Below are 25,485 nucleotides of genomic sequence, written 5' to 3' on the forward strand. Positions count from 1 at the left end.
AAGGGAATCCTTATCAATTTATCGCCATTTTAGAAGATCAGCCCTTACATTTTAATGTAAGGGCTGATTTGATTGTGTGATATCTGATTCCCTTTATTTATCACAGTTTCTCCTTGTATAGAGATATTTTCTCATAATAATGTTCTTGGTCTTCGTTAAAAACTGATGTGGATGCTGTTTCTTGTTGAAATGAAGCCAGGTTTTTCTGCCGACTTACTGGAATCTAACAATGCAGTGTTAGAATTGTACAGAGGGCGTCTTATTGGCTTCGCTTGCAGCCCAGTCATTCACTGTAAACACCAAGTAGATGGCATTTATAAACCATCAACCAGTTACAAGGAAATTATAAACCTCTATTGAAATTCTCAGTTATTTGATACTATTTAGTGTCCTACCATTCTGTGTATTTATCTGTTTAGCTACCTCCTTTGTATGTAAGCTATTTCTGCTTTTAGTTATACGTTCTTCTTCTTTCTTCTAGTTAACTCACCAGCTCTGGGGTGACTACTTTCCTTTGTTTTCTTTTGCATTAATTATTTGCCACTGGCTTTTCTCCGTTAACTACAGAACGTGCCATTTTTTTCACAAGCTTGTAGATGAGTGGAAGTTGTTAGTGAATAGGACCCATGCAGGCCGGCATTTGACTGTGACCAGAGTGAGAGTCCACTTGGCAGGTTTCAAAACTCTCATTGTTAAAGGCCAATCTAGCCAGGCTCACAGATGTCCACCAAGAACTAACCTCTCACTAGAAAAGCTTAGACCATTGTGACCATCTTTGTACAATGGCAAATGGGTTTTTGGTCTGGAATGATTTTATATTCAAATCAGTGATTGAATATGTTGATTTGAAATTCCTTCCAGATGCCTTCCAGGATGCCAGATCTGCCAGCAGCTGGTCCGGTGAGTACTTGTCAGGTCCCTTGTTTGACTCGTTCTTTGTCACCTGATATGATTAACCCGAGAGAAACCCTGCAAACCAGTTAAGAGAAAAGCCTGCAGGCAAATTCTTTTTCAGTGTTATTCCCATGAACACCAGCCCTCCTCAGGAAACAATTAACTTCCAGGCTTTGTGTGTCAGGATGCACATTCTCCCCTGAGGTGGTAAAAAGGTGTTGAGAAAACCAACTACTTGTCAATAATTGTATTGGTGATCCTTTGATGGAACATTGAAAAATAAAGATCACCTCCAGTCTTAACAGTCTGTCAAATATTTTTCAAATTAAGTTGATTATCTGTAGACAAAAGCGGGCTTCTCAAGCCGGCAAACATCCACTTTGTTTGAAATGAGAGTAGTACTGCTAGTGACTATTCTCATTTCTAAACTTTAGAGCTGGCTATCTAGGATTTGTTCAATAGCTAGCTAGCTATTAAAAAATACGTTTAAACCCAGAAAAATCCCAGTTTGAGGTAAAGGGACATTTCACTTTCTCCTTTGAGTTGTGTCATAGCCACTTTAACAAAGGCTCTGTCCATCTCTGCTATAACTTGCAGAGCTAACAACACTAGCTTGTTAGCTGTTTTTTCCTTCCACTGTTTGTATTGGTAACTGGTAATGGATTATGATTATTCATTGTTGTTTGCTGTGAATACAGTTTTAATTCTACATCTCAACCATGAACAGTCAGGTAGATTTTCCTCTGCATTGTTTGTGAAAACAATAACTTCCACGATCCAATGCTGCTTTAATGTCATCAAACTAGGTTTTTGAATGTACAAAAGTCAACCTCTTCACCAGTTTTCTAATGTATTATAATATTAAGATTATTATTATTATTATCCAATGCACTTTTATTCAAGAGTTTGGCAGATGTTCCTAAATTAGATTTTTCTGATATGATAAACTATTGTAGAGCTATAGTTGTGAATTCAAAGGTTGTAAATATTATTGCTAAAATAAATAGAATTAGTATATTATTGATCTGTCAATTAAAATTATTCTGTTCAACCTCAAGGTGCTGCTGTGGGCGGCTGGTGCGGCAGCATGTTGGCTTCACAGCCAGCCTGGCCACCAAGTTCTCGGACGTGAAGCTGGGTGAAAACCCCAGCCTCACTATGCCCGAGCTGGAGGAGTGGTCGGTGGAAAAACACACAGAGGCGAGCCCCACTGACGCCTATGGTGTCATCAACTTCCAGGGAGGGTCTCACTCATACAGAGCCAAGGTAGGAGGGCAAATTCTTCTGTTGGAGGGCAAGTTTTTCATGAAAAAGAAAAGGTTTATGTGTCTTATTAGCTGTGACATGTGGAAAAATGATCCAACACATTTCTGTTCCATTTCGATTCTTTTTCATTTGGATAAGCACATTAAGTCTCTTTGGAATAAAACTTAATTTGAGCTTGATTTGGAATTAATAAAGAATTTTTTCTTTATTAAGAAATTTATTATTTATTATTCTTTTTTATTAACTTTTTTTGGTCACCTGTAAGAACTGTAAACGGAAAGGCTCATTGGAACAGTGTATCCTCAGTGTGTTTGATTGGATGAACATTATTTAAATCTCATATATCAAACTCTGATTAACTTAATGAATCAGCAGAGATTTGGTATGTTGTTAGCCAGCTGTTAACGCCTTTTGTGTTTCCTATGTGTGCCTCTATGTGAACGCTTCTCCTTGTGTTTGTGACAGTATGTGCGTTTGTCCCACGACTCGCGGCCGGAGAGCACCCTGCGCCTGATGCTGAAGGAGTGGCATATGGAGCTACCCAAGATCCTCATCTCTGTCCATGGAGGAGTTCAGAACTTTGAGCTCCACCCGCGCATCAAGCAGGTGGTTGGCAAGGGCCTCATCAAAGCTGCAGTCACCACTGGGGCCTGGATTCTCACTGGAGGGGTCAACACAGGTATGCAGAGATATTATTCTTATTCTTTCAGAAAGTTCATATTTCTTTCCTGAATCTGTAGTTTCCGAAATGCTATTGAATTTACAGATTTTATATGCATCTTAATATCATGAAATTTCAATGGGGAAAAGAAAGATGTCTGCCAAGTGATTATTACTTTCCACATCTACTCCTTTTATAGAAATAATTAAAGATTCCTCTAATGCCTCGGTTCCCAAACTGGGGTACGCGAAGTGGTTCAGGGGGTACATGGGGAGAAAATTGTATTTGCGTTTTCAAAGTGAATAAGCCCATTTACATTTTCAAACTGAGTTATAAATAATCATACAATATTAAATAGTCTAAATAGCCAAGTCGCATTGCCAATAATATTCATGTATACCCATATTAGGCAAAATAACTACACTGCCAATAAAGTTACAGGTAGGTTAGTGACTGTTAGTAAAAACGATAGCGCATATTTTCAAGTGTAACCAGTGAGTGGTTCCCGTTTAACTGCCACAAGAGTTGTTCACCTTGTAATAAAGATCTATATTTTCACTGCATTTTAACAGAGCCTATAAATAGTGCATTTTAATATAAAATATTAACGATTAATCAAAAATCGATAATCGTTAATTCTCCCGACAATCGATTAGGAACTGACAATCATGATTAACAACTGATTGATAACTGACAATTGATAGATAAACTCTGTTTGATCTAAACTTCTATCCGAGTCCTGAAATCCCTGACAATTTCAAAGTTTCAAGTGTTATATGCTGTATACGTGCGTCGGGGGGGGTACGTAGCTGGAGTTTGAATGTCTGAAGGGGTACGAGACTGTAAAAAGTTTGGGAACCACTGCTCTAATGGAATCCCTCACTGTTACACAAAGCAGCAGAACCAAACAGCCTCCGTCGGCTTGATGTGCTGATCTAGCAGAAGTTCTAATACCGGGCTCTAAGCATGTCATTTGACTGCGTGTGGTGGCCGAGGTGTGTCTGCAGCCACAGCACTGCGTTAAGATGGTGTGGTCTGATCATAGTGTTTAAATCATTACTCACAGGGTCATTTACCCAGAGCAGTGATTATTTGTAATGCCACTCTAGCACTGTGTTCTGTTGGGATGGTCTCCTGGCTCACAAATTACTGCTGAATCCATGAGATCCATTAGTTGATTGTGGTTCACAAACATCTCTAGGACTAATGCACTTGTTGGGGATTTGCCCCATAGGTTGTGTTTTGGTCACAGATGCTCTGGTGTTATGACTCTTTCTTCTCCCATCCCAAACTTAATGGGATTAACAGTGTCTAGCTCTCTTTTACTGGTCATAGATTTAGTGTTTAAGGAGTCAGAATGTTTTTTGTATAGAATCTATTATTATCTCATCTTCTATTTTCTTCCATCCTTCCCAAAGGTGTGGCAAAGCATGTGGGTGATGCTCTCAAAGAGCACTGTTCCAGATCATCAAAGAAAATTTGCACTATCGGGATTTCGCCTTGGGGAGTCATTGAAAACAGGAACGATCTCATCGGCAGAGACGTAAGACACACATCTATCTTAATTTCCATCTCATTTTAAATTGTGCTCTTCTGAAATTTAAGTCAAAATGTCTCTTTTCTTGCCTTTACCATTTTCCAATTTCCCCACTGCAGATCATCGCTCCGTATCAGACACTACTGAACCCTCTAAGCAAACTCAATGTTCTCAACAATCTTCATTCCCATTTCCTCCTGGTGGACGACGGGACAGTGGGCAAGTACGGCGCTGAGGTCAAACTGCGGCGGGACCTGGAGAAGCACATCAACCTCCAAAGAATACATGCACGTAAGCAAAGCAGCAAAACAATCTCTCAAGAGGGCTTTTATATAAGTTGAATTGAAACCTTTAATACCATAAGTATCTAATTTTAGTCTATTTTTATCCAGAGAAATATTATTTTATTAAAATTGTCAAGATTTAACCCCCTGTGTTGTTCGTGTACGTCACAAATCTGTGCCCATGCATCATATCCAAATTAATGGATATGATGACAAGAAATCTAAAATTATGCTGTATGCTATGCTGTCCCCAGTTAGTTTTTTTTTTGTGTGAGTTAATTATACGTATTTAAAATTTTACTTTGTTGAAGTGTTAAAATACTCAGAACTCAGAAGTAAACATGAAGGCATCATCATCCACAGACTAGAACATAACTCTTCTCTTACCAGTTTGACTGGTCAGACATCATTAATTAGACAGGAAAATGAATTATTTCCATAAAAGTAAAATCCCTATATGTCCAGGAAATTTCTAATTCTCCCGAATGACATCTGCTCTCAAATTTATAATACTATAATACTCATGTAGCATGGCACAAACTTGATTTGGCTTTGCCTGTAGAGAACTGTGTGATAACACTGAGCTGGGCATTATCATATTAACCTCTCACAAACTGTCACTTGGGTGGAGCTGTACTAAGTGAATGCGATTGGAACTGAAGGGTAAAATGTCACATAAACCCAAACTTTAAGCAGGCCCTGTGTTTTCTGTCTCGTAGGTATTGGTCAGGGGGTACCTGTTGTGGCCCTCATCCTTGAGGGAGGTCCCAATGTGATTCTGACTGTGCTGGAGTACCTTCAGGAGAGCCCTCCTGTCCCAGTGGTGGTGTGTGAGGGAACGGGAAGAGCAGCGGACATTTTGGCCTACGTTCACAAGCAGACCGAGGAGGGAGGGTAAGACACACACGCAGACCCACACACACGGAGTGGGTGGGGCAAAGAAAATGAACAGTCCACTCGTATGATAAAGAAACTAGTCTGACTGTTAATAGTACAGCAAAGAGAGGACGGAAGTCCTGGCCAAGATATTCGCTGTCAACACTGGCTTGGCCATTGTGCACAGAGGATCATTTCTTTCAGATGATACCCAACTGTTCTTTAGCTCAGAGGTTGGCCAACATTATAATAGTTTAATGCTCTAAAACACTGCAAAAAAATCAAATGAGTGATCACTGCAGGGGAACCCACGCTGGAATCCCCGCTAGTGAGTGGGGGGTTTGATGACGATTCTAACATGCGACAGATGCAAAAGAGTAAAATCTAAAAGAAAACGAATATCTCCCAGATAAAAAGTGGTGACAAGCAAAGAGAATTTGTGGTGATGAGAGCTTCACAGCTGAGCTAATTCACAGCTGGCATCTAGAGCCACTGTTAATGGTACAACTTCCTGCCTCTGTCTGCTGCAGCCAAGTGCTCCACCTCTCACCTGAATAATGCGGAGGGCTTGTTGCTGTTGTGAACATGTCTGTGCAGAGTACCTCACACTCTATGTTGTGCATGTGTGAAAGGGAAACTCAGGTTAAACTCCCGATGCAATCCTCCAGATTTTGGATGGAGGTCATGTCTGAAAACTGCTAATGACATGGATGACTAAGAATCTGGAGAAAATCGTGCTGGGATGAAACCTATTCAAGCATTTTCTAGCGATGTGTGTTTCAAGCAGTGTAACTGTGACCATGTAATGGTGTTCTTTTTCTACAGCGGTCTTCCTGATGGAGTGGAGACTGACATCATCGCAACCATCAAGAAAACCTTCAACTTCAGCCAAAGCGACGCCATCCACCTCTTTCAAACTCTGATGGAGTGCATGAAGAGCAAAGAACTGGTGAATACCTGCTCTTTCACTTTTTCAACCATTTGTCTTTATTATCTCATTTAATGTAATCCAGCTTTATTCTGACAGTGAATGCAACAGTTACATAATTTTATATAGAATCCCACTGGTAGTTTTCAAAAGTATAATGTATCACATGGAAAATATCTATGGGAACATGACAGTAAGTGCTATCTTCTTTCTTGGAAAACACCAGATCACTGTGTTTCACATCAGCTCAGAGGATCACCAGGACATTGATGTAGCCATTCTGAGGGCATTACTCCAAGGTTAGTAGATGATTTCAGTCCAAGATCCCCATCCCACCACTCTCTCACTTTCTCTCTCTCTCTTTTTCTGTCGCTCTTTTCTCTATCTCTCTTTCTCTCTCTTTCTCTCCCTCTCCCTCACACATAAAGTTGATTCAGTCTATTCATACACTGACGTTGTTGATACTGGGAGATTAAGGTTCCATGACTTTGTAGTGTTTTCACTCTGATATTGAGAACAGAGTTCCCCCTCTGTGCTCCCCTTTCTTTCTGTTCCTGAGGAGATCGTGTTGCTGTTATTCACAGGGCTGCCTCATTCCAGTGCTGTCAGTCTCTGAGCTAGATGTCTCTCTGTCTTATCCCTCCTTCGCTCTGTCCGTTTGTTAGAAAAGAAGTTAAACATTCACCTGAGCAACTCTTCCATTGTTTCTGTTTTGCTGTAGAGGGACCGTTTTGGTGAATATTATGTGTGAATTAAATTTTTTGTGAAAAGGACGATACCCATTGAATGACTAAAAAAATACACTTTTCACCTAAATGATGGGTGTTGCAACAAATCTACAGCAGAGATGGTTGGCCGCACACATTCCTTTTAATTTAAACCGAAGCCGGACATTTGCAACTGACGGCAGCTGATCGATCATCTAGAGAAACGGGTTCAGACGTTCAAAAGAAAAACAGTTGAGTGCGACTGAAAAGCCCACTCAATCAAATATTTGCCAGTCGGGTACGCATTCATCTAGGTGAAATAGTAACTCATCCTCTAAAAGGACCCAAGGGTGCGGAAGCTCTCAAGCCTTTTAAATGCTATATATGCTGCTGAGACTTTTCCACTTCCCCAATTCATTTGATGCACTGGCTATTAAATGGGAAGTTTAATCACGGGAACTGTTGTCGTTATTGTTAGAAGCTGAACACACTGAAAAATACATTCTCTTTTTTCAAGTATGGTTTATTTAGCAGACTGCTTAGCTGAAAACTTAATTTAGATAATCACTATTTGAGAATCACACAATCAACTGCTTTGTAGTTTAATTTGCTCTGTTGCTGTATTAGTGTGTAATTGACTGTATTACTGCCCTGGCCCTGCTCTGCCAACCAACTCTAATCCTGTGAGCTGGCCAAAAGCAAATAGATGGTTAATAAGGCTTAACATGCCTAGGAATTAATATCTGTTTTTGTTTGTGTGTGTGTGTTAACACCTGTGTATTTCAGGCACAAATGCATCTGCCTTCGATCAGCTGGTCCTGACTCTGGCCTGGGATCGTGTAGACATTGCCAAGAATCATGTGTTTGTGTACGGACAGCAGCTCCTGGTAGGTGTGCGTGCGTGCGTGCGTGCATGCGTGCGTGTGAGTGCGTGTGTGTGCATGTGTCCATTCTGAAGTACCAGGGGACTGGACTCGACCAGGCCGCTGTGAACTACTTGTCTTGACTGTAACATGAACCCTATTACTGTCGTCTTCGTGAGCGGCCTCAGTGTTCGTGTTTATTTTTAAAGTCGGGGACTCCCAGCAGTTGTGCAAACAAGAGAATAGATAGTTTGTTTATACTTTTTGCATGTGTTTTTTTTTGTTGTAGTTTGGCCATATTTCAGGTCCTCTCCCTCATTGTGTTTTGTAAATAGTTATTTGCCATGAAAATATGCTTCTTAACAGTATGTTTATCTTTTGGTGTAAAGGTGAGCTCTCTGGAGCAAGCCATGCTGGATGCACTGGTGATGGACAGGGTGGATTTTGTCAAGTTGCTTATAGAAAATGGTGTGAGCATGCACCGTTTTCTGACAATCAGTCGGCTGGAGGAGCTCTACAACACGGTAACATAATGAAATCAACCACTACATCAAATATATGTATATGTGTGTATATATTATATGTTGTAAATGTTTTTTGTGATCCTTTATTTTAGAAACAGCATCCCAACAACCCAACACTCCTCCACCTGGTTAGAGATGTTAAACAGGTAGTCGGCTCACTTCATATATATATATATTCTTATAATATGTATATTTATATATTCTACCTGTTTCCATTAACCAGAGTCTCACTCACCATTTTGTCTTTGTTCCCTCTTGCAGAGTCATCTGCCTCCAAATTATAAAATCACTTTGATTGACGTGGGTCTGGTTATTGAGTTCCTCATGGGCGGGACTTACCGGTGCAACTACACCAGGAAACGCTTCCGAATCATTTACAACAATCTCCATGGCAACAATAGGGTAAGTTAAAACTGCTTTGCAATGTGTCTGGAGAAATGCCAAAAATGTTATGAAATTCATACTTGAAACTTCAGTTTTTTAACTTTACAACAAAACTTTATCTTGACAAGTGACTGCAGTAATATTTTAATGGCAATGAATATTTAAATTTATTGTGAACTATAATTAAAGCTGATGGAAGCAAAGTCGATCAGCAAACCTGAATATGTTCCCATGTCGTGCACAGAGATCAGGGCGCCATTCAGCAGGTTCTGGCTCTCATTTGAGGAAAAGCCATGAGGCTTTCAGCATGCAGGCTGACAAGAAGGAGAAGACAAGGCACAACCACTTCATTAAGACTGCACAGCCGTACAAACCCAAGGTAAACTCCTGGTGTTAACCATAAGAGAACGTGGCCTCCTTTAGACTGGAGTGCCGCAAGATTTCCAGATATTATCTGCATCTAGAGCCACTGTTAATGGTAGAAAATGTCTGTCTCCTGGTCCCCCTTTCGCTATACTTTCCTTCTCTTCGTAGCCCGAGTCTTCCACCGAGCAGAACAAAAAGAGGAGCAAAGAAGAGATTGTGGACATAGACGACCCAGAGACGCGGCGGTTCCCCTACCCTTTCAATGAGCTCTTGGTGTGGGCTGTGCTGATGAAGAGGCAGAAAATGTCGCTGTTCTTCTGGCAGCATGGTGAGGAAAACATGGCAAAGGCACTGGTGGCCTGTAAACTGTGCCGCTCGATGGCATACGAGGCCAAGAAGAGCGACGTGGTAGATGACACGTCAGAGGAGCTCAAGGAGTATTCAAAGTAGGTTTTTCTACATGGCTATTAAACCTCTTGAATTTCTTTTAGAAAGCACCTTGTTGATGGAGATGATGTTTTTCAGTGAGTTTGGGACACTAGCTGTGGACCTGCTCGAGGAGTCATTCAGACAGGACGAGACCATGGCCATGAAGCTGCTCACCTATGAGCTGAAGAATTGGAGCAACTCTACCTGTTTGAAGCTGGCTGTCTCCTCCCACTTAAGGCCCTTTGTGGCTCACACCTGCACCCAGATGCTGTTGTCGGACATGTGGATGGGACGGCTGAACATGCGCAAGAACTCCTGGTACAAGGTTCATGTTCCATTTAGACTTTATTTTTGGTAACATACAAGAAGCTGTTGTAATTTTGATGCTTGAGTCAATGTTTTGTCCTAGTTTTCAATTACCTCTTAGGCAGAGCTTAATATATGGAATAAGTGTCAGTATCTTTATTTCAGGGTCTTATCCAAATGTTTGCTTGCATATCTAACACAAATCTGAGTCTACTTGTTGAGGTGTTAAATAGCTGCTTAGCTTCAGGTTGAAACAGAATAATTAGTTGATTGTAGGATTTAAGTCTTTGGTGATCTGCTGGGGCAAAATGCAGCAGCACATTCTGAATTCAAGGTTATCAAAATGTAAAAGAAAAAAATATATTTCTGATTTCATTTGTATCAGAAGTTTCTTACTTGGATTTAACTCTCATTTCTAAAGCTGTTACAGTGGCCTGCATAAATTGAGCTGCAGCAAGTAAAAACTGATTCAGAACCCTGAACCTGTACCACTGCTGCTGCACAAAGAGCTGTTCACCTCAAAGTTCAATGGAGCTTGACTGAGTACACAGAACTCTGAACTGAAGAATCACATGGTCGTGAGTCCAAGCCACTGCTGCTACAGTGTGCTGGTCATCTGTAGATTCGAAGTTTATTAATATGGAATGTATATAGTGTCAACATTTGACAATACTCTTTCCTGTGCCTTTTAAATACTCATGCCAAGGGTGAGGCCGACAAAATGAACTTTTTATATTGCTGCTTCAGGGTCACAGCAAACGCACATTATAGATCCGGAATCCTTGTCCTGTGTCGTATTACCCAGCAGCGTGTCCTCCCTGCTGACTCTCCCGCTGACCTCTGCTTACTTTACAAAATTATAAAAATCAATACTAATCAGATGTTATTAGGACACGCACAGCACTTGAAGTTTACTTTGTGTTTGATTCGCTCGAGAGTTTAGATTCAGATGTTATGTTCAAAATACACTTATTTGTCTTATTCAGAACCTCACTGCAGCACCTTTTATCATCCTCTGTCTGAAATGCTCAGATTTAGCTGGCCTTATCGTTTGTGATTGGTCACCCATTTGTAATTCAAAAAACTGCATCAACAAATATAGCAGCATCCACCCACATTAGTTTTTGTGTTTATGTGTAGGTGATTCTGAGTATGTTGGTGCCTCCTGCCATCCTTCTGTTGGAGTACAAATCCAAGGCTGAGATGGCTCACATCCCTCAGAGTCAGGATGATCACCAGATGACCATGGAGGACAGCGAACACAACTTTCAGAACATACCTGAAGACATCCAAATGGTCAGTTCCTCCGTTCTCCTATTCAAAAACATGTTTAATCTATCAAAGCAATCTGACAGTCCAATAGCATTATACATCCTTTCAAAAACCTTTTCTAGCTAAATCACAGTTCAATATGTTAATGAGCTCTGAACAAGCTTTTTTTGTTTTGTAAAATATAAGACCAGGAAAAAGTTGTTCACATTAAACGTTTGCTGATAAAAACTTATTTGCCCTTAAATGCTTTTTCTTTTTTACCTTTTATTTGCTTTATTGCTGTCACTCCATATCGGGCGTTCTTTTGTCTAATTTTGGGCCTTTTATCCTCTTGGCAGGATGTGTTCAAGGAGGCCAGATCCCAAGACCAAGTGGAGGTGAAAAATGACATGGAGCCGCTCGTTCGAACCAGGAAGCTGCCGTTAACTAGGAAGATTTATGCCTTCTACCACGCTCCCATTGTCAAGTTCTGGTCCAACACGGTAGGAAGATTAGAGAAGAATACACACTCATATATATATATATATATATATATATATACACGCTGGTCTACCAAATAATCTCTCCAGCTTTCCATTTTCTGGTGTTTAATCTTAGTAGAAGGATCCTACAAAGGAAGCTGCTGATACGCAGGAGTAGTAAACTGATGCTGGAGCCAACCTGCAGATAATTTACATGCATGTAATTTGACATTTAGCTCTTGCTGAAAACCGTAGTTTTTCGAATAGAGAAGTGTTGTCTTTACAAAAACTGCTTTACTGCAGCCATGGCAAGTGATCATCGGTCGATCAAACCTTTATATCCACTTGCTAATAAGGCCCTCAGATGTTCCGATATCACCCTAATGTCGCTAAAACCACAGGAGAGGGGACAAGGTGAAACCCAATCAAATAACCACAGACAAAGTGGCTCAGGAAGAATAATAGAAATATATTCCCTCACTCTGAGCCTATTAGAACTGAAGAGCACACAAAGTAGCACCCCCCAACTCAGGGAACGCGATCATACAAGACATCTCAATCCACATAATACATCTCATAGTGACGCATCAACTGCCTGTATTTGCTCTAGTTCGAGGGTAGAGTCAAACTTTTCCTCATTATGTTCAACGCGCATCTCGCCTTTCTAGCCCCATGGCACAGTCCTATGTTTATTCATATTCACAAGCCCGCGGCTGGTTCTCAGGAACATGGGAGCTGTCATTGAAGTTTTTACTAGCTGCCCTGGGAAGGGTTGTTTTTCAGACTGTTCTTCAGGTTGATAACATCACTGAGACTGCAAGTATATGTAGCACCGCCTGGGTCTGAGCTTATCTACATCTGCTGTACATGCTTCCCTCCCGATCCAAACACATTACCCATCAGACGGGAGTGTTAATGGCTGATTTTCCAACGAGGTCCCATCTCGAATGTCAAGGCTCCGTTTTTTAATGGTTGATTTAATCCACTTTGCCCAAACCTGCCTATATGGACACTTTCAAGCTTTCCCACAGTCTTAGTGTTGTTGGCCTTGCCGTCCTTCCAATAGTTGTCGGGACATTTCCCTCAAAACCGGAAACGTTGACCTCAAAGTTGTTGTTGAGTAAAACTCAGATAGTTGCTTAAGTCATTAAGATACATCACCTAAGCACCATAAACCACTTTAAGAATAGTTGAACCAATCCGGACAGTACCTTATAACTTTGACCTGTTGTTGGAGCTTGAGGAAAAGTTGAAGGATCACAAAAGTAATTAAGATTCATCCTCTTTGCACCATTAGTATCTGTATTAAAAGTCATGGAAATCCATCCAATATTTACAAGCTAAAAAACGTCAGTATTCAGAGGTCATAACATCAGCATTTATCATAGCAGGTGGTCTGTAGATGTTCAAATATTTCAAGAAGATTGAAATATCAACCGGCTGGTGGTCTTTATGTAAAGTCAGGGGTTCACCATAGTCAGTAGTATCCACCCTCTTAATTGTCTGCAAAGGTAGAGCTGCATTACTTGATGTTGTGTCCAATAGAAGACACAAAAGGGATAGTTCACCCAGAAATGAAAATTCACTCATTGTCTACTCACCACTATGCCCATGGAGGACTAGGTGAAATGTTTGAGTCCATAAAATTTTGAGTTTCAGTGGTAAACAGTGTAGCAGCCGAATCCAATACAATTTAAGACCATAGTGGCTTTTTTCAGAGGTAATAAAACAGAAAGCAGCCTCCATACTGCTCGTGTGTGGTCATCAAAGTGTCTTCAAGTCTGACAATAGTTCACTAATTCCTTTATATGTATTGGATTTGGCTGCAGCACTGTTTAACCCCTGAAAACTCAAAGTGTTTTGTGGACTCAAAAACTTACCCGACCCTCCGCTCCATTGTTGAGGGGTGAGTAGATAATGAGTGAATTTTAATTTCTGGGTGAACTATCCCTTTAAAGCAATTGGCACAACTAGCCTGAACTGTAACATTCAGGAAATGTGCTCTAAAATAAGCAGGCAAAAGGCAGGAGGGGATAATTCCCTGAGGTTTCATTACTATGAGCAACTAATTTCACATTACAAACAGTTACTTCATACAATGTTTCTTTAAAAATATATAGGTTTAAATTGCAATGTGGTTTAAAAGGTTCCTGTTATCTTCCTACCATGTCTCTCACACAGTCCTCATTCACGAAGCAAACTACCTGTTGACCTCTGATGCTTGAGAGGGCTCAGTAACTGTTTGCTGTAGACTGAAAATATAAGTGCCCCGATGAAGTTTAGGGCTCCCTGTGGAGAAGAAGCCTCTCTCAGGGACTGTCTTTGTTTAAAGGCTCTTTATCAGCACAGTTCCTTTTCTATATTTATGAGGCACCTAGATTGAGAAATCAGATTTTCTATTCCTGGTTAGAATGAATCATTTTACTTACATCTACCAAAAAGGTAACGTATGATGCGGGAGTGGACTTTTTTTTTCTGAGTCATGTTGTGTGTTTCCCACCGTCAGCTCTTCTACCTGGGCTTCTTGATGTTCTATTCGTATGTGGTCCTTGTGAAAATGCCCGAATCGCCTTCAGCTCAAGAGTGGGTGGTCATCCTCTACATCTTCACCTCTGCCATTGAGAAAATTCGAGAGGTAATTGAAACAGACTTTTAAAGAAGCATAAATGATACTCACTGATTTTAAAGTGGTGAAGATAATTAATATTTTCATCGGCAAGTCATTGCTTTTGATACCCGTTTCTCTTTGTCCTGCAAATTCACTTCCTCAGAGACTCTAGAATAATTAACTCTTTGTGACTTTACCACCTCCTTTTTTCCCAGATGTTCATGTCTGAAGCCGGCAAAATAAGCCAGAAGATAAAGGTGTGGTTCAGTGACTATTTCAACTTGTCCGATTTTCTGGCCATTGTGATCTTCTTCATCGGCTTTGGCCTGAGGTTGGGCGGAGGCGATGCCTTTGTCCCTGGCAGGACAGTTTACTGTCTCAATATCATCTTCTGGTATGTGCGACTCCTGGATATCCTGGCTGTCAACCAACAAGCTGGACCTTATGTCATGATGATCGCTAAAATGGTGAGTTTTAGTCATTTGAATACACATTTCATTTGACACAGTTAAGGGATAGTTCACAGAAAAAAAAAAATCACCCATCAAACCGTCCACAAAAAACATGACATGCTAGTGTGGTGTCATCCAAGTGTCTGCAAGCCCCTACATTCATATTCGAAACAGCGTCATTTATACCGTGCTTGCGGAAGTAGCCACACATTGTTATTATTATTATTATTATTAATATTTGCCTATATTAAGACTTTTGTTTCATTCTTTTTTTATATTGGTTTATATTTCAAGTTATAAGAATCATGACTAATTCCTCAGTAATTAATTTTGTTGATTAAATGAAAATTATTACTAGAAGTCACAGATGCACATTAAGCAGAAGTTAATGTGGTGCTGACACATTCACTTAACACAGGAGACAGAGTGGGTTTAGAATCTACTTTTGTCATCTAATATCTATTCCTAAGAAACATTAACTTACAGCGGGAGATAAACATTCAGTGAGAGTTGTTGCTACAATTTTTACATTAATAAATTTGTTATATTAATCTTGTTTTTAGTTTAATAATTTTGAACGTTCAAATTCTAGCAGCATTTATCATTCACATTTAACCAGGTATTGCGATTTATGCTAGATTATCTTAAGCACCTCTGTCGTTTTTAGAACAAGCTTTTCACCATGTGTGTTCTATTGTATTTTGTTAATCATTTTAAGGGACAGCCGTCCGTTTTCATAATATTGATTGAAATCTTAAAATAGTTTTTATTTAACAGCAAATTATATCCACCTTTTGTGAGGGGAAAAAAAGCTAAACTGGAAGCACTGGGGAAAAATCTCCCTGACCGCTCCTCTAAATTGTACTTTATACCTAATTTAATTATTATTATTAATGTTCCCAACAAAGGGAGTAAATACATTTCCCAAATTATGAAACTGGATTTAATTACAACCGTATTGAATTTCAATCCAGAACTTCGCCTTCAGTCAAGTTTTAGTTTTGATATTCTATTTTACACTATTTTATTCAAATTTAGTTCTTTTAATTCTTGAGCATTGTTAGAAGAGAGCGTGTGACTCAAGCATTTCATTGCCAGCGACTGCTTAATTGTTATCTCTGTGTAGTTGATAATAAAACTCTTGAATCTTGAATCTCTTCATAGCTGTTATTAAATAACCATCAATCGTTTTCACCTGGAATCAACAGTTGCTTTGAAACGTTAAACAAAAACCAAGGAAATCAAGAAAATGAAAAACATTTATTTATATTTCCACCTTATTAAACAATTATATCAACAATGTTATTTTAAAATTAACTTTAAAAAGTTTTCCTAAAAAAAGTCATAACTTACGGTTAGCTTGGGTAGATGTAAAGAGGGTCTTTACTTTGTATTTCGTTTGAAGTCATATGTTTCATTCATTATGTGTGACGTCTCTTGCAGGTGGCGAACATGTTTTATATTGTAGTAATAATGGCGATAGTCCTGTTGAGTTATGGCGTACCCAGGAAAGCTATTCTGTACCCAGCAGAGGAGGCAAGTTGGACACTGGCCAAAGACGTGGTTTTCCAGCCGTACTGGATGATGTACGGGGAGGTGTATGCCTATGAAATCGATGGTAAGGACGATGAGGATGGTAGGGGAGATTACGATGGTAAGGACAGTTTTATTCAAAGCTTCTCACCACGGCATGACAGCTGATTGCCACTCAAAAACCAGCACCTGAAATCAAACCCACGAGTGCCCAATCATTGTTCCCCCTCACAGCCTCTTTCACACAACATGGGTCACAGGCAGAGGCAGCCAACACTAGTCTCTTTGGGGAAGGGGGCCCCAGCACTTACTGTCCGGACTCGGCTATGAAGGGTCACAACATTGAAATCGGTTACTGTGATTACGACCCTGTGCAAAAAGTGGTGAATAGTTAGCTGTTCTTACGATGGTGTGAGCTTGTGGAAATAAAACAATCGTACCCCCAGGGCTCTGCAAATTAAAATGTTCCTCTATAAGCTCCAATAAACAGCTCAATGTTTGTGTCTTCTCACAGTGTGTGCCAACAACAGTGACCAATCAGTGAAGCCCCTGTGTACGGCAGGAGTGTGGCTGACTCCTCTCCTACAAGCAGTCTACCTCTTTGTACAGTATATACTAATGGTCAACCTTCTCATTGCCTTCTTTAAGTAAGTGCACATCATTTTTTTTGCCATTTTCAGACATGATCTCTGGAAAATCCGAGTTTGACAAACTTATTCACTACAACAGGAAAATCTCCGAAGCATTCAGGGGTGGGGTGGTGCGGGGTGCATGAGACGGGACATAACATATATATTCAGTTGCGAAGATGTTTTTTTCCACCACCAAATGACTGGCGTAGACCCTTTCGCTCAAGAATCTCATATTCTTTCCAAATTGACATCGTCTTCAGCATCTTCAGACTCACTCGGACACTATCTTTTACTTGGGGCCTGGCTTGAGAAACTGAAAGAGAGACATTTGCATTCTCACATACAGCCTCTCAGGGTAATGTCAGGATATTATCCAGAGATCAGTGCATGTCTGAAAAGCAGCTGAAGTTAGTTAAAACTAAATAGAATATTGCTGGTGTTCACCTCATCTTCATACATACCTCTGCTTTGTTTTCCAGCAATGTGTATATACAAGTGAAGTCCATTTCCAATCTGGTTTGGAAGTACCAGCGCTACCACTTCATTATGGCCTACCACGAGAAGCCTGTCCTCCCACCGCCCTTCATCCTCCTCTGCCATATCTACTCCCTCTTCTGTATGTGTCGAAAGAGGAAGAAGGAAAATACCTACGGACCAAGTATGTCCACCCTGCTGTCTCTGCAGCATGTGCTGTTGATGATTAAGGATGCCATTCATTCATACAGCAAATATGTGTTTCAATAAACATTTATATTGAGAACATGAACCAAAAACGATACTATAAAAATTGTTCTCCAAAAATATGAAAGCTGCTGCTTTTTTTAATTATTTCTTAATCTTCTTTTAGAGCTGTTTCTAACTGAGGAAGATCAAAAGAAGCTTCACGATTTTGAGGAGCAGTGTGTGGAGACATACTTCCATGAAAAAGATGATCAGTTTCACTCGGGGAGTGAGGAGAGAATACGTCTTACCTCAGAAAGGTAGGGTTCTTTATAAATGTTTAAAAAGATGCAGAGCATACATTCAATATTAATCCGTATATGAAAAAAACATGATTTTTTACTTTTCATAACTTTTGGATATTTTAGTAATACATAAGAAGGCAACAAGAGCTGAAGTAATGCTTATCTTTGTCATTTCCAGAGTTGAGACCATGTGTTTGCAGCTGAAGGAGGTCGGGAACAAAGTCACCTTTATAAAACGCTCTTTGCACACTCTGGACTCTCAGATCGGCCACCTGCAGGACCTCTCAGCTCTAACTGTGGACACTCTGAAGACCCTCACTGCCCAGAGGGCGTCGGAGGCCAGCAAGGTCCACAATCAGATCACCCGGGAACTCAGCCTGTCTAAAAATGTGGGCCCAAGCATCGCGCCTGTGGCATCCGACACAGGCCCCCACTCAAAATCGTCCGGGATAGGCAAACGCAGTGCAGGGCCCTACTTCGCCTCCTCTTTCCCCGAAACGGGAGTCGATATAGCAGATTCTCTGTTCGGGATTGGTGTAGGGGGAGGGGCTGGAACGGAAGGTGGCAGGCGAGTGGGGCCCACCCCTGGAGCAGAACAGGGGCTGGACCCCAACCTCAACCCAGCGAGTCCAGAGAGGAGGGACTTGTTTGGGCTCGGCCACCTTGCTGCAGAGGCTGGCTGCTCAGGCAGTGCCATCTCCAGTTCCGGCTCCATTGCCTTTGTCCAAAGTGCTGCAGCCTTTTCCCCTCCGGAGCTGCGTCTCCGAGGCCGCTCTCTCACTCAGAGTAAGCTGACCCGTCCACAAGAGCCGGGCTTTTCCGACTCCCCATCCAGCCTTCCCAACGTACCCTCCCCCGGAGCTCAGTTCCATATCAGCAACACCCCTTCTCAGCCCAGTGGCTCCAGCCACCCGGAGCTCGCTCTGGCTAGGCTTTACCAGCAACCTCTTGAACCAGACAGCACCACTATAGAGTTTGGTGCATTTGTTGGTGAGTATGAAAATGAGGGTGAATCTGGTATTGATGAGAACATAAAAGTGGAGGATGAAAACGGTGTATGTGTGTATCCTACTGTTGTCGTTGTCTCGACTTCGGGCTCTGCTCAGCTTACCTGCTTGCCTGCTTGCACTGTAACACCTGAGAACACAGAGGGGTCAGAAAGAGGGGAAATAGAGGAGACTAGGGTGAGTTTGGGGTACGTGAATGAGGCGTTCTGTGACGACGAGGGGAGATCGGGCTCTCTAAGTAAACAAAGTGCAGACGCTGAAGTCACACTGACTCCTGAAGCTGAATCATCAATGGGTCACAGCAGCAGCAAAAACACAGGGCCTCGTCTTGCTCATGCCCCTGCTGCGGCACCCAGGGGACCCCAGAGACGAAAACAGGGGAAACGAAGTGATTTGAGACCAGCAGAGACATGCTGTGATGGTCAAAGTGAGGCAGAAGTCCCCCCTGACAAGAGGAACCCAACAAGAGGTTTGAGATTCAGTCTGAAGTTGAGGGCTCTGCTGCCGGGTGCTCGGGTTCCCAGTTGACTTTCAGCTGTGGCCTTTTTCTCTCCCTCTGCTCTGTCTGTGTGAACTGTGTGTTTCTTCTGTTTCTGGGTGGTTCTGAGGTTTTCACATACTCTATCTTGAGACCTGAATGCCTGAATGTTGTGATCAATTGTCTGGTTTTCATCTTAGTCCACAAGACTGTTTGGTTGGTGGAGGCTTGAGAAGAAATATCTCTGAAGAATAAGCTTTTATTTATCTTTGATTACATCATCATTGTTGTGTTGTTTGTGTCACCTGATCAGGAAGTGTTTGATTTGTTCTGAATGCAAAACAGTAAAACAAATGAAATCGGTCTAGAAAACAAATTGGTGCATTCGCTTAGATTGGATATTGTAACTAACTCATGAAAAGGAAATTGTATACATTTTATAATGTGACATATCAACAGGGTAGATATAGATAAATGAATCACTTACAATGTTTCCAGGACATAAAGATAATCTGGACGTCCAGCACTCGACACCAAAAGAGACCTCCTCCTCCAGCAGACAGCAAAGCCCGGCCACAAAGATCAGATCACAGGTGTGTTGACATGTGTCATTGTACGCTATACATAATTTTCTTTATATATATATATATTTCTGTCATATTTGTCTTTTTAAGAAGACTTTCTGACTCACTGCTGATCAGACACATTTTAAAACTCCTAGTAGATTTTAGTCGGCTAAAAACTTGAATACCACATTGGCAATGTGTGATGTCACCTAATTTATCATCGCTCAAATGGTTTTAACATCTACATGGTCACTAATATTCCGATGTTAACCTGATTTCAACAGCCTATTTAAGGATATTTACGACATACAACAGATGCCCTGTGGTCAAGTGTAGTGAGTAGTAAAACATAATGTTGACACTAGTCATGACAGACTTTTTCAGTACATATGAATGGAATATTCTTTTGGCAAGTCATGTAAACATAATCAAAATAATGTCTGATTATTTCTGTATGTCTAAATTGAGTCACTGTGAAGTGCTGCTTCGATTGATAACTCAAGCTCCTCTCAGAATCAATCGAGACTTGATGGTGGTTTTTCAGAGGAGAAGCCTCAACTACAATGCTGCAGACAAATCATGAAGTTGTGTGTTGTGTTTGCTAAATTCACAGTTTTGTCGGTTGTGACCATTTTTTATGATTCAGTCTGTTGAGATTACACTTAATGAGATTCTCTATTAATCAGTAAAACCCTCTCACACCCGTCCCTGTCTTTCTCTCTGTTTTTACGGCTGTAGGCTCATCCTGAAAGTCTTGGTCACATCAGAGCTGTCAACTCTTATGCTGGTTTCACAGAGTTTGACAGAAAACCAGCTTTTCTCCATCCTGACTCCAGTAAGCTCACATAGAACTCTCCTCTTGAGCAAAATCCTCCTCGAGACCACAGTCCTTGATTTGTTAGTTATTGGTGAGTGTCCACAATAATGTTTGATGGTTGCCGATCGTTGATCCTGTTCTTGTAGATCTGAAGAGGAGGGACAGAAGCAGAGTGTCGGCTGAAGACATCCTCATCCATGAGGACCCCAGGGCTGCAGTATTGGTGAGAATGTGTATTTATTCTTACATGATAAAAAAGTTAGAAAAACTGAACATCTTTGTGTTTAAATCTTGTTAACTTGATTAATTCCAGTTTCTGTCAATCTTTAACAAGTTGTAATTTCTTCAACAGGAAAAAGTTCAGGTCAAATCAGCCCAAGCCAGCAGCCTGTAAGTGTCCTCTTTCAAACACACACTTTTATCTCTGTGATGACAATCGTTGGTAAGATGCATTCCCTAGCCACTCATGCTTAACCATCACAACTAAATGCCTTACCTTAAAAACAAGTCTTAAAGAGAGAGAGAGTTCACAGAAAAATGAAAATTCCCTCATTATTTACTCACTATTATGCCGATGGAGAGGGGGTGAAGTGTTTGAGTCCACAAAACACTTCTGGAGTCGTGGGGGGTCAATACCATTGAAGTCAAACACAACCTCATCTTCAGGCGTAATAAAACAACATAACATGCCTCCATACTGCTCGTGTGGTGTCATCCAACTGCCACAGGCCCTGACATTCATATGCGACTTGAAGCGGTGTAACTAAAATCATGTTTTTAGCCTAAAGGTCACCTGATATCTTCCTATGCGGTGCATTCACGGACCCTCGGACACATCGCCGCGTGGCTATGCCCGCTAGCATCCGGTAACTTCTGGTACTGGACTTTTAGGCTAAAAACACGGCCTTGTTTCAAGTCAATATAAATGTCGGGGCTTGGATGTCAACACACGAGCAAAGTGTCACTTTGGCTGAAACACTGTTTACCCCACCAACATTTTTGTGGACTTTGTGTTGTTCCCAAGAATCTTCCAAGTTGGAAACAAATTTGTTCTGATTATTCCGACATCATAAGAACCCACAATATGCTCAAAACAGTCCAAGCAAAGATATAAGTACACATGCATACAGTGTTAAGACAGACAATCCACAACCTCTTGACTTTAATTTACTTTATAGAAACAAATAAAACTCTAACCAGTTTGTGTCTTAATCAAATTGACTTCAGCAGTTTTGTCGTGTAAATGCCCTACACAAGCTCCTGTGTATCTCGGTGATCTAGACAGTAACTATGTACATTGAATCTTTTTGTGTGTAGTTTTAACTAATGAATTACTTTCCTCTTTCCCTGTCTTCCTCTCAGAAGAGCCCCGGTCGAGGATACTCCAACTGGTAGGATGTGTAGTTTCACTCGTGCTCCTTCATCTGCATGACATAGTTTGGGCCGGCTCCTTCTTTCTTGATCAGCTAGTCCAGCAACTCTCAAAGGAAGTGTCACCAAAGTGAACATAGACCTTTCGCCTTTCTTTGCATCCCTATATTTGTTTTTGTCACCAAAAATCTTTAAGGAAATAATGTGTTCCTCCCGTAAATCCAATGTTTCCAGTATTTTTGCTAAGTTTTACTGAAGCCTTGTGTCTGGTTCTGGTTTAGCTGCAGCAACATCCCTGTGTTACAGAAGAATCTGAATTGAGAATGTGAAATAATACAGACGTTGCTTTCAATGATAGTCTTGCCCTTGCAAGTCCAACTGTTTTGTGATTTGATGAAGTATTATTGCAAAGGGATTTTACATCAGCAGCACAGTGTGACCTCTTCTGTGTGATGCTTAATGGATGGAAGCTTGACTTAGCTTCTCCACTTCTGTAGTTCCAGCTGCAGTTTCTCTCTACACGCCACGCCACGCCCACCTGGGAGGCAGGAAGGACTGTAAGTTACAGATACTGTTTTCCCTGCAGTGTATAACTTCCCTCCCAAGCAGCAAGTCCATTAATTCATTAGTTGATCAACAGGATTCCAATGAACAAGTTGATAATCTATTCATTTTCATTTTCTATTGGAATCATGTTTGAAACTAAATGTGATTGTTCCAGCTTCTGCAGTGTAAAGATTAAAAACTATAAACATTATGTTTGGATAAAAAACTTGAAGGAGATTTATTTGATTAAAAGATAAAGATACATAAATCAGTAATGAAAATAATAAATCATCAGTTGTTCCTTGCCTACAACATTTTGCTCCTTCTATTGACAGAAAAATGTATTTAAACTGATAACTAAATAGGACGGAGTATGGAGGCCACTTACATGAAAAATAATTCGGAGATTTTTTTTAATATAGTCACAACATAACATTACGAGAATAGAATTTAAAAAATTGTTTTATATTCTTCAATATTGCTCGAATACCAGTAACAGACTTGTCAGATGCTAGATACCAAAACAAATTTAATACATTATTTAATTTCAGATTCTGTTCATCACTGTTGACTTCAGGTTTATTTATCTGTTGCAGTAAACCTGTCATAGAGTGACATCTGCTGGTGAATGCTGGAAAAACTGTTTTTGTTGAATGAACATGATTTACCACTGACATCTTCATTTAATGACATGAATCCAGCCCGGGGTCCTTTTTGCATGTCATGTCCTGCTCTCTCTCACTCTCCCATCGCTTTCTCCTGCCAGCGCATCACTAAAATATTTTAGTCATCCAATAAATAAGCTTGTAAAATGTTTAGTGCAAAGATTAACAGTCACTTTGTTTTCTCTGTAGCTATTGGCTCACCTTTCAAGCCCATGGAAAACTACCAGTACTCAGGTGAGACATGGATCAATAAGGTTATACAATTTCTTCTGTCGTAAAGTTCCAGGTGAAACTGCTCACAGAGGTGTGTGTGTTGATGTTTGCCCTTTTCCTCCTGTAGCTGTTGAACGCAACAACTTGATGAGGCTGTCGCAGAGCATCCCTTTCACTCCTGTGCCCCCTAGAGGTGAGTCTGGGTCCTGGTGCATTCCCACACATGTCAGATGTGAATAAACAACTTGATCTGACATTGAAGCCAAACAGCAGGCAGGTGGAGAATGAGGGGGGTGTGGTCATTGCTTTGTTTTTGTCCTCCCACGCCAACAGCTCTTTGCTCCACAGTCATGCTCAACATGTTGATGAACTAGTGTAGGTGTGGCGTTGTGTTTTAGTTTTTTTCCGTCTCCTTGTTGAAGAGGAACTAGTTCAGCGGCGGTTTCTGTTTTGATGTCCAAATGCCTGTGAGTCATGGGATCCATGCAGTTTAAAACCCTGTTGACACCTCTCCACACCCTGTGGTGTGGAGAGGTGTTTACTGCATATTTGCAAACAATGCACCACAGACATGAGCAGCCACACGGCACCAGTTTATTATAATTATTATCTCATATCTCCATTCAACCATATTTTAATGATGATCAAATTTGCCGTTTGTTTTGACTCCTGTTTTCTGGTTCTTTTGTAACTTTGATATCCAGTTTTTTACCTTTTAGAGCATAATTTTCTTTTACATTGTAAAATAGATTCTGATACTCTGATCTGATTTAAGTGTGTTTTTTGTGTTGCAGTATAGACAATTACCACAGACACAGGTTTCTGCTGTCTACATTTTGCAGTGGTGGCCTGCCTCTCATTCACCTTAGGGGCAGATGCACATTAGACCTGTTTGCCTTGTACCGGCCAGAGTGTCCTCACCAGCCATCCTCAGACTGACGCAGTCGTCATTTACCTGTGCAGCCACCACATATAGATTGTTTTGAGTAGGTTGGTCTTAACATGAGATTTGTTGCATTGTTGGCACACCTCTGTGCCAAGACAGGCGAGGCCCTGAAATGGGATTTCCCCAACTGATGGAAAAAACCTGATCTGATTTTAGTGCTGCAGCCTTTCAGTGTTAGATTGAAGCCACTTCCTCAAGATAGTGAGATGTGCCTTCATAAAAGAGTGCAAAGCTCACATTTACTCTACTTCTTATCCACGGATGGATCTGTCGCACACTTTCATTTTGCGCACTTCTGTTTCCCCACAGAGAGCATGCTTAATAATCATCAAATCAAATGTATATTTAAAGTGGTACCATAAAGCTGACACCGCCTTATGTTGCTGTGTGTCTGCAGTTTGTGTCAGGAGAACTACTCAACACTAACCTCTCTATCTCACTCTCTATCAGGGGAGCCGGTGACTGTGTACCGACTGGAGGAGAGTTCTCCCAACACCATCAACAACAGCATGTCTTCCTGGGCCCAGCGGGGACTCTGTGCCAAAATAGAGTTCCTCAGCAAAGAGGAGATGGGTGGAGGACTCCGGCGAGCCCTCAAGGTGCTCTGCACCTGGTCAGAGTACGACCTCCTGAAACCAGGTCACCTGTATATAGTCAAGTCCTTCCTTCCCGAGGTGGTCCAGACCTGGCAGAGTATCTACAAAGAGGACACTGTGCTGCACCTTTGTCTCAGGGTAGGGAGTCACTCAATGTAGTTTCTCAGTATAGATTCAGTTCAATTGAATTTGCTGAATGGCTGTAGGTTTGGGTGTGGACTGTCTCTTTCTGAACTCCATATCAGTTACCAATAACATTTCAACTTTGTTTCCCTGCAGGAAATTCAACAACAACGAGCTGCTCAGAAGCTGACCTTTGCCTTCAACCAAGG

The 25,485-nt window shown here is 41.0% G+C and overlaps 1 protein-coding gene across 1 annotated transcript in view; it reads left to right on the top strand.

Annotated features, from left to right (window-relative positions):
* The window catches only part of trpm7 (transient receptor potential cation channel, subfamily M, member 7), a gene marked incomplete in the record, with an annotated part of 28,184 nt that overhangs the window by 1,485 nt on the left and 1,214 nt on the right, over positions 1-25,485 (top strand). Inside the window, 34 exon segments of the mRNA XM_062388348.1 lie at positions 862-900; positions 1,953-2,160; positions 2,626-2,839; positions 4,240-4,364; positions 4,478-4,649; positions 5,362-5,536; positions 6,344-6,467; positions 6,673-6,745; positions 7,940-8,040; positions 8,406-8,540; positions 8,633-8,686; positions 8,802-8,942; positions 9,169-9,303; positions 9,459-9,736; positions 9,816-10,044; positions 11,166-11,321; positions 11,636-11,779; positions 14,265-14,393; positions 14,582-14,833; positions 16,262-16,436; positions 16,866-16,998; positions 17,463-17,641; positions 17,831-17,963; positions 18,127-18,938; positions 19,932-20,026; positions 20,738-20,834; positions 20,963-21,039; positions 21,169-21,206; positions 22,179-22,207; positions 22,685-22,744; positions 23,588-23,632; positions 23,739-23,804; positions 25,008-25,291; positions 25,433-25,484. Of these exon segments, the coding sequence (XP_062244332.1) occupies positions 862-900; positions 1,953-2,160; positions 2,626-2,839; positions 4,240-4,364; positions 4,478-4,649; positions 5,362-5,536; positions 6,344-6,467; positions 6,673-6,745; positions 7,940-8,040; positions 8,406-8,540; positions 8,633-8,686; positions 8,802-8,942; positions 9,169-9,303; positions 9,459-9,736; positions 9,816-10,044; positions 11,166-11,321; positions 11,636-11,779; positions 14,265-14,393; positions 14,582-14,833; positions 16,262-16,436; positions 16,866-16,998; positions 17,463-17,641; positions 17,831-17,963; positions 18,127-18,938; positions 19,932-20,026; positions 20,738-20,834; positions 20,963-21,039; positions 21,169-21,206; positions 22,179-22,207; positions 22,685-22,744; positions 23,588-23,632; positions 23,739-23,804; positions 25,008-25,291; positions 25,433-25,484 (5,159 nt within the window).

This window comes from Platichthys flesus, chromosome 1 (assembly GCF_949316205.1).
Source record: "Platichthys flesus chromosome 1, fPlaFle2.1, whole genome shotgun sequence".
Classification (NCBI taxonomy): Eukaryota; Metazoa; Chordata; class Actinopteri; order Pleuronectiformes; family Pleuronectidae; genus Platichthys; species Platichthys flesus.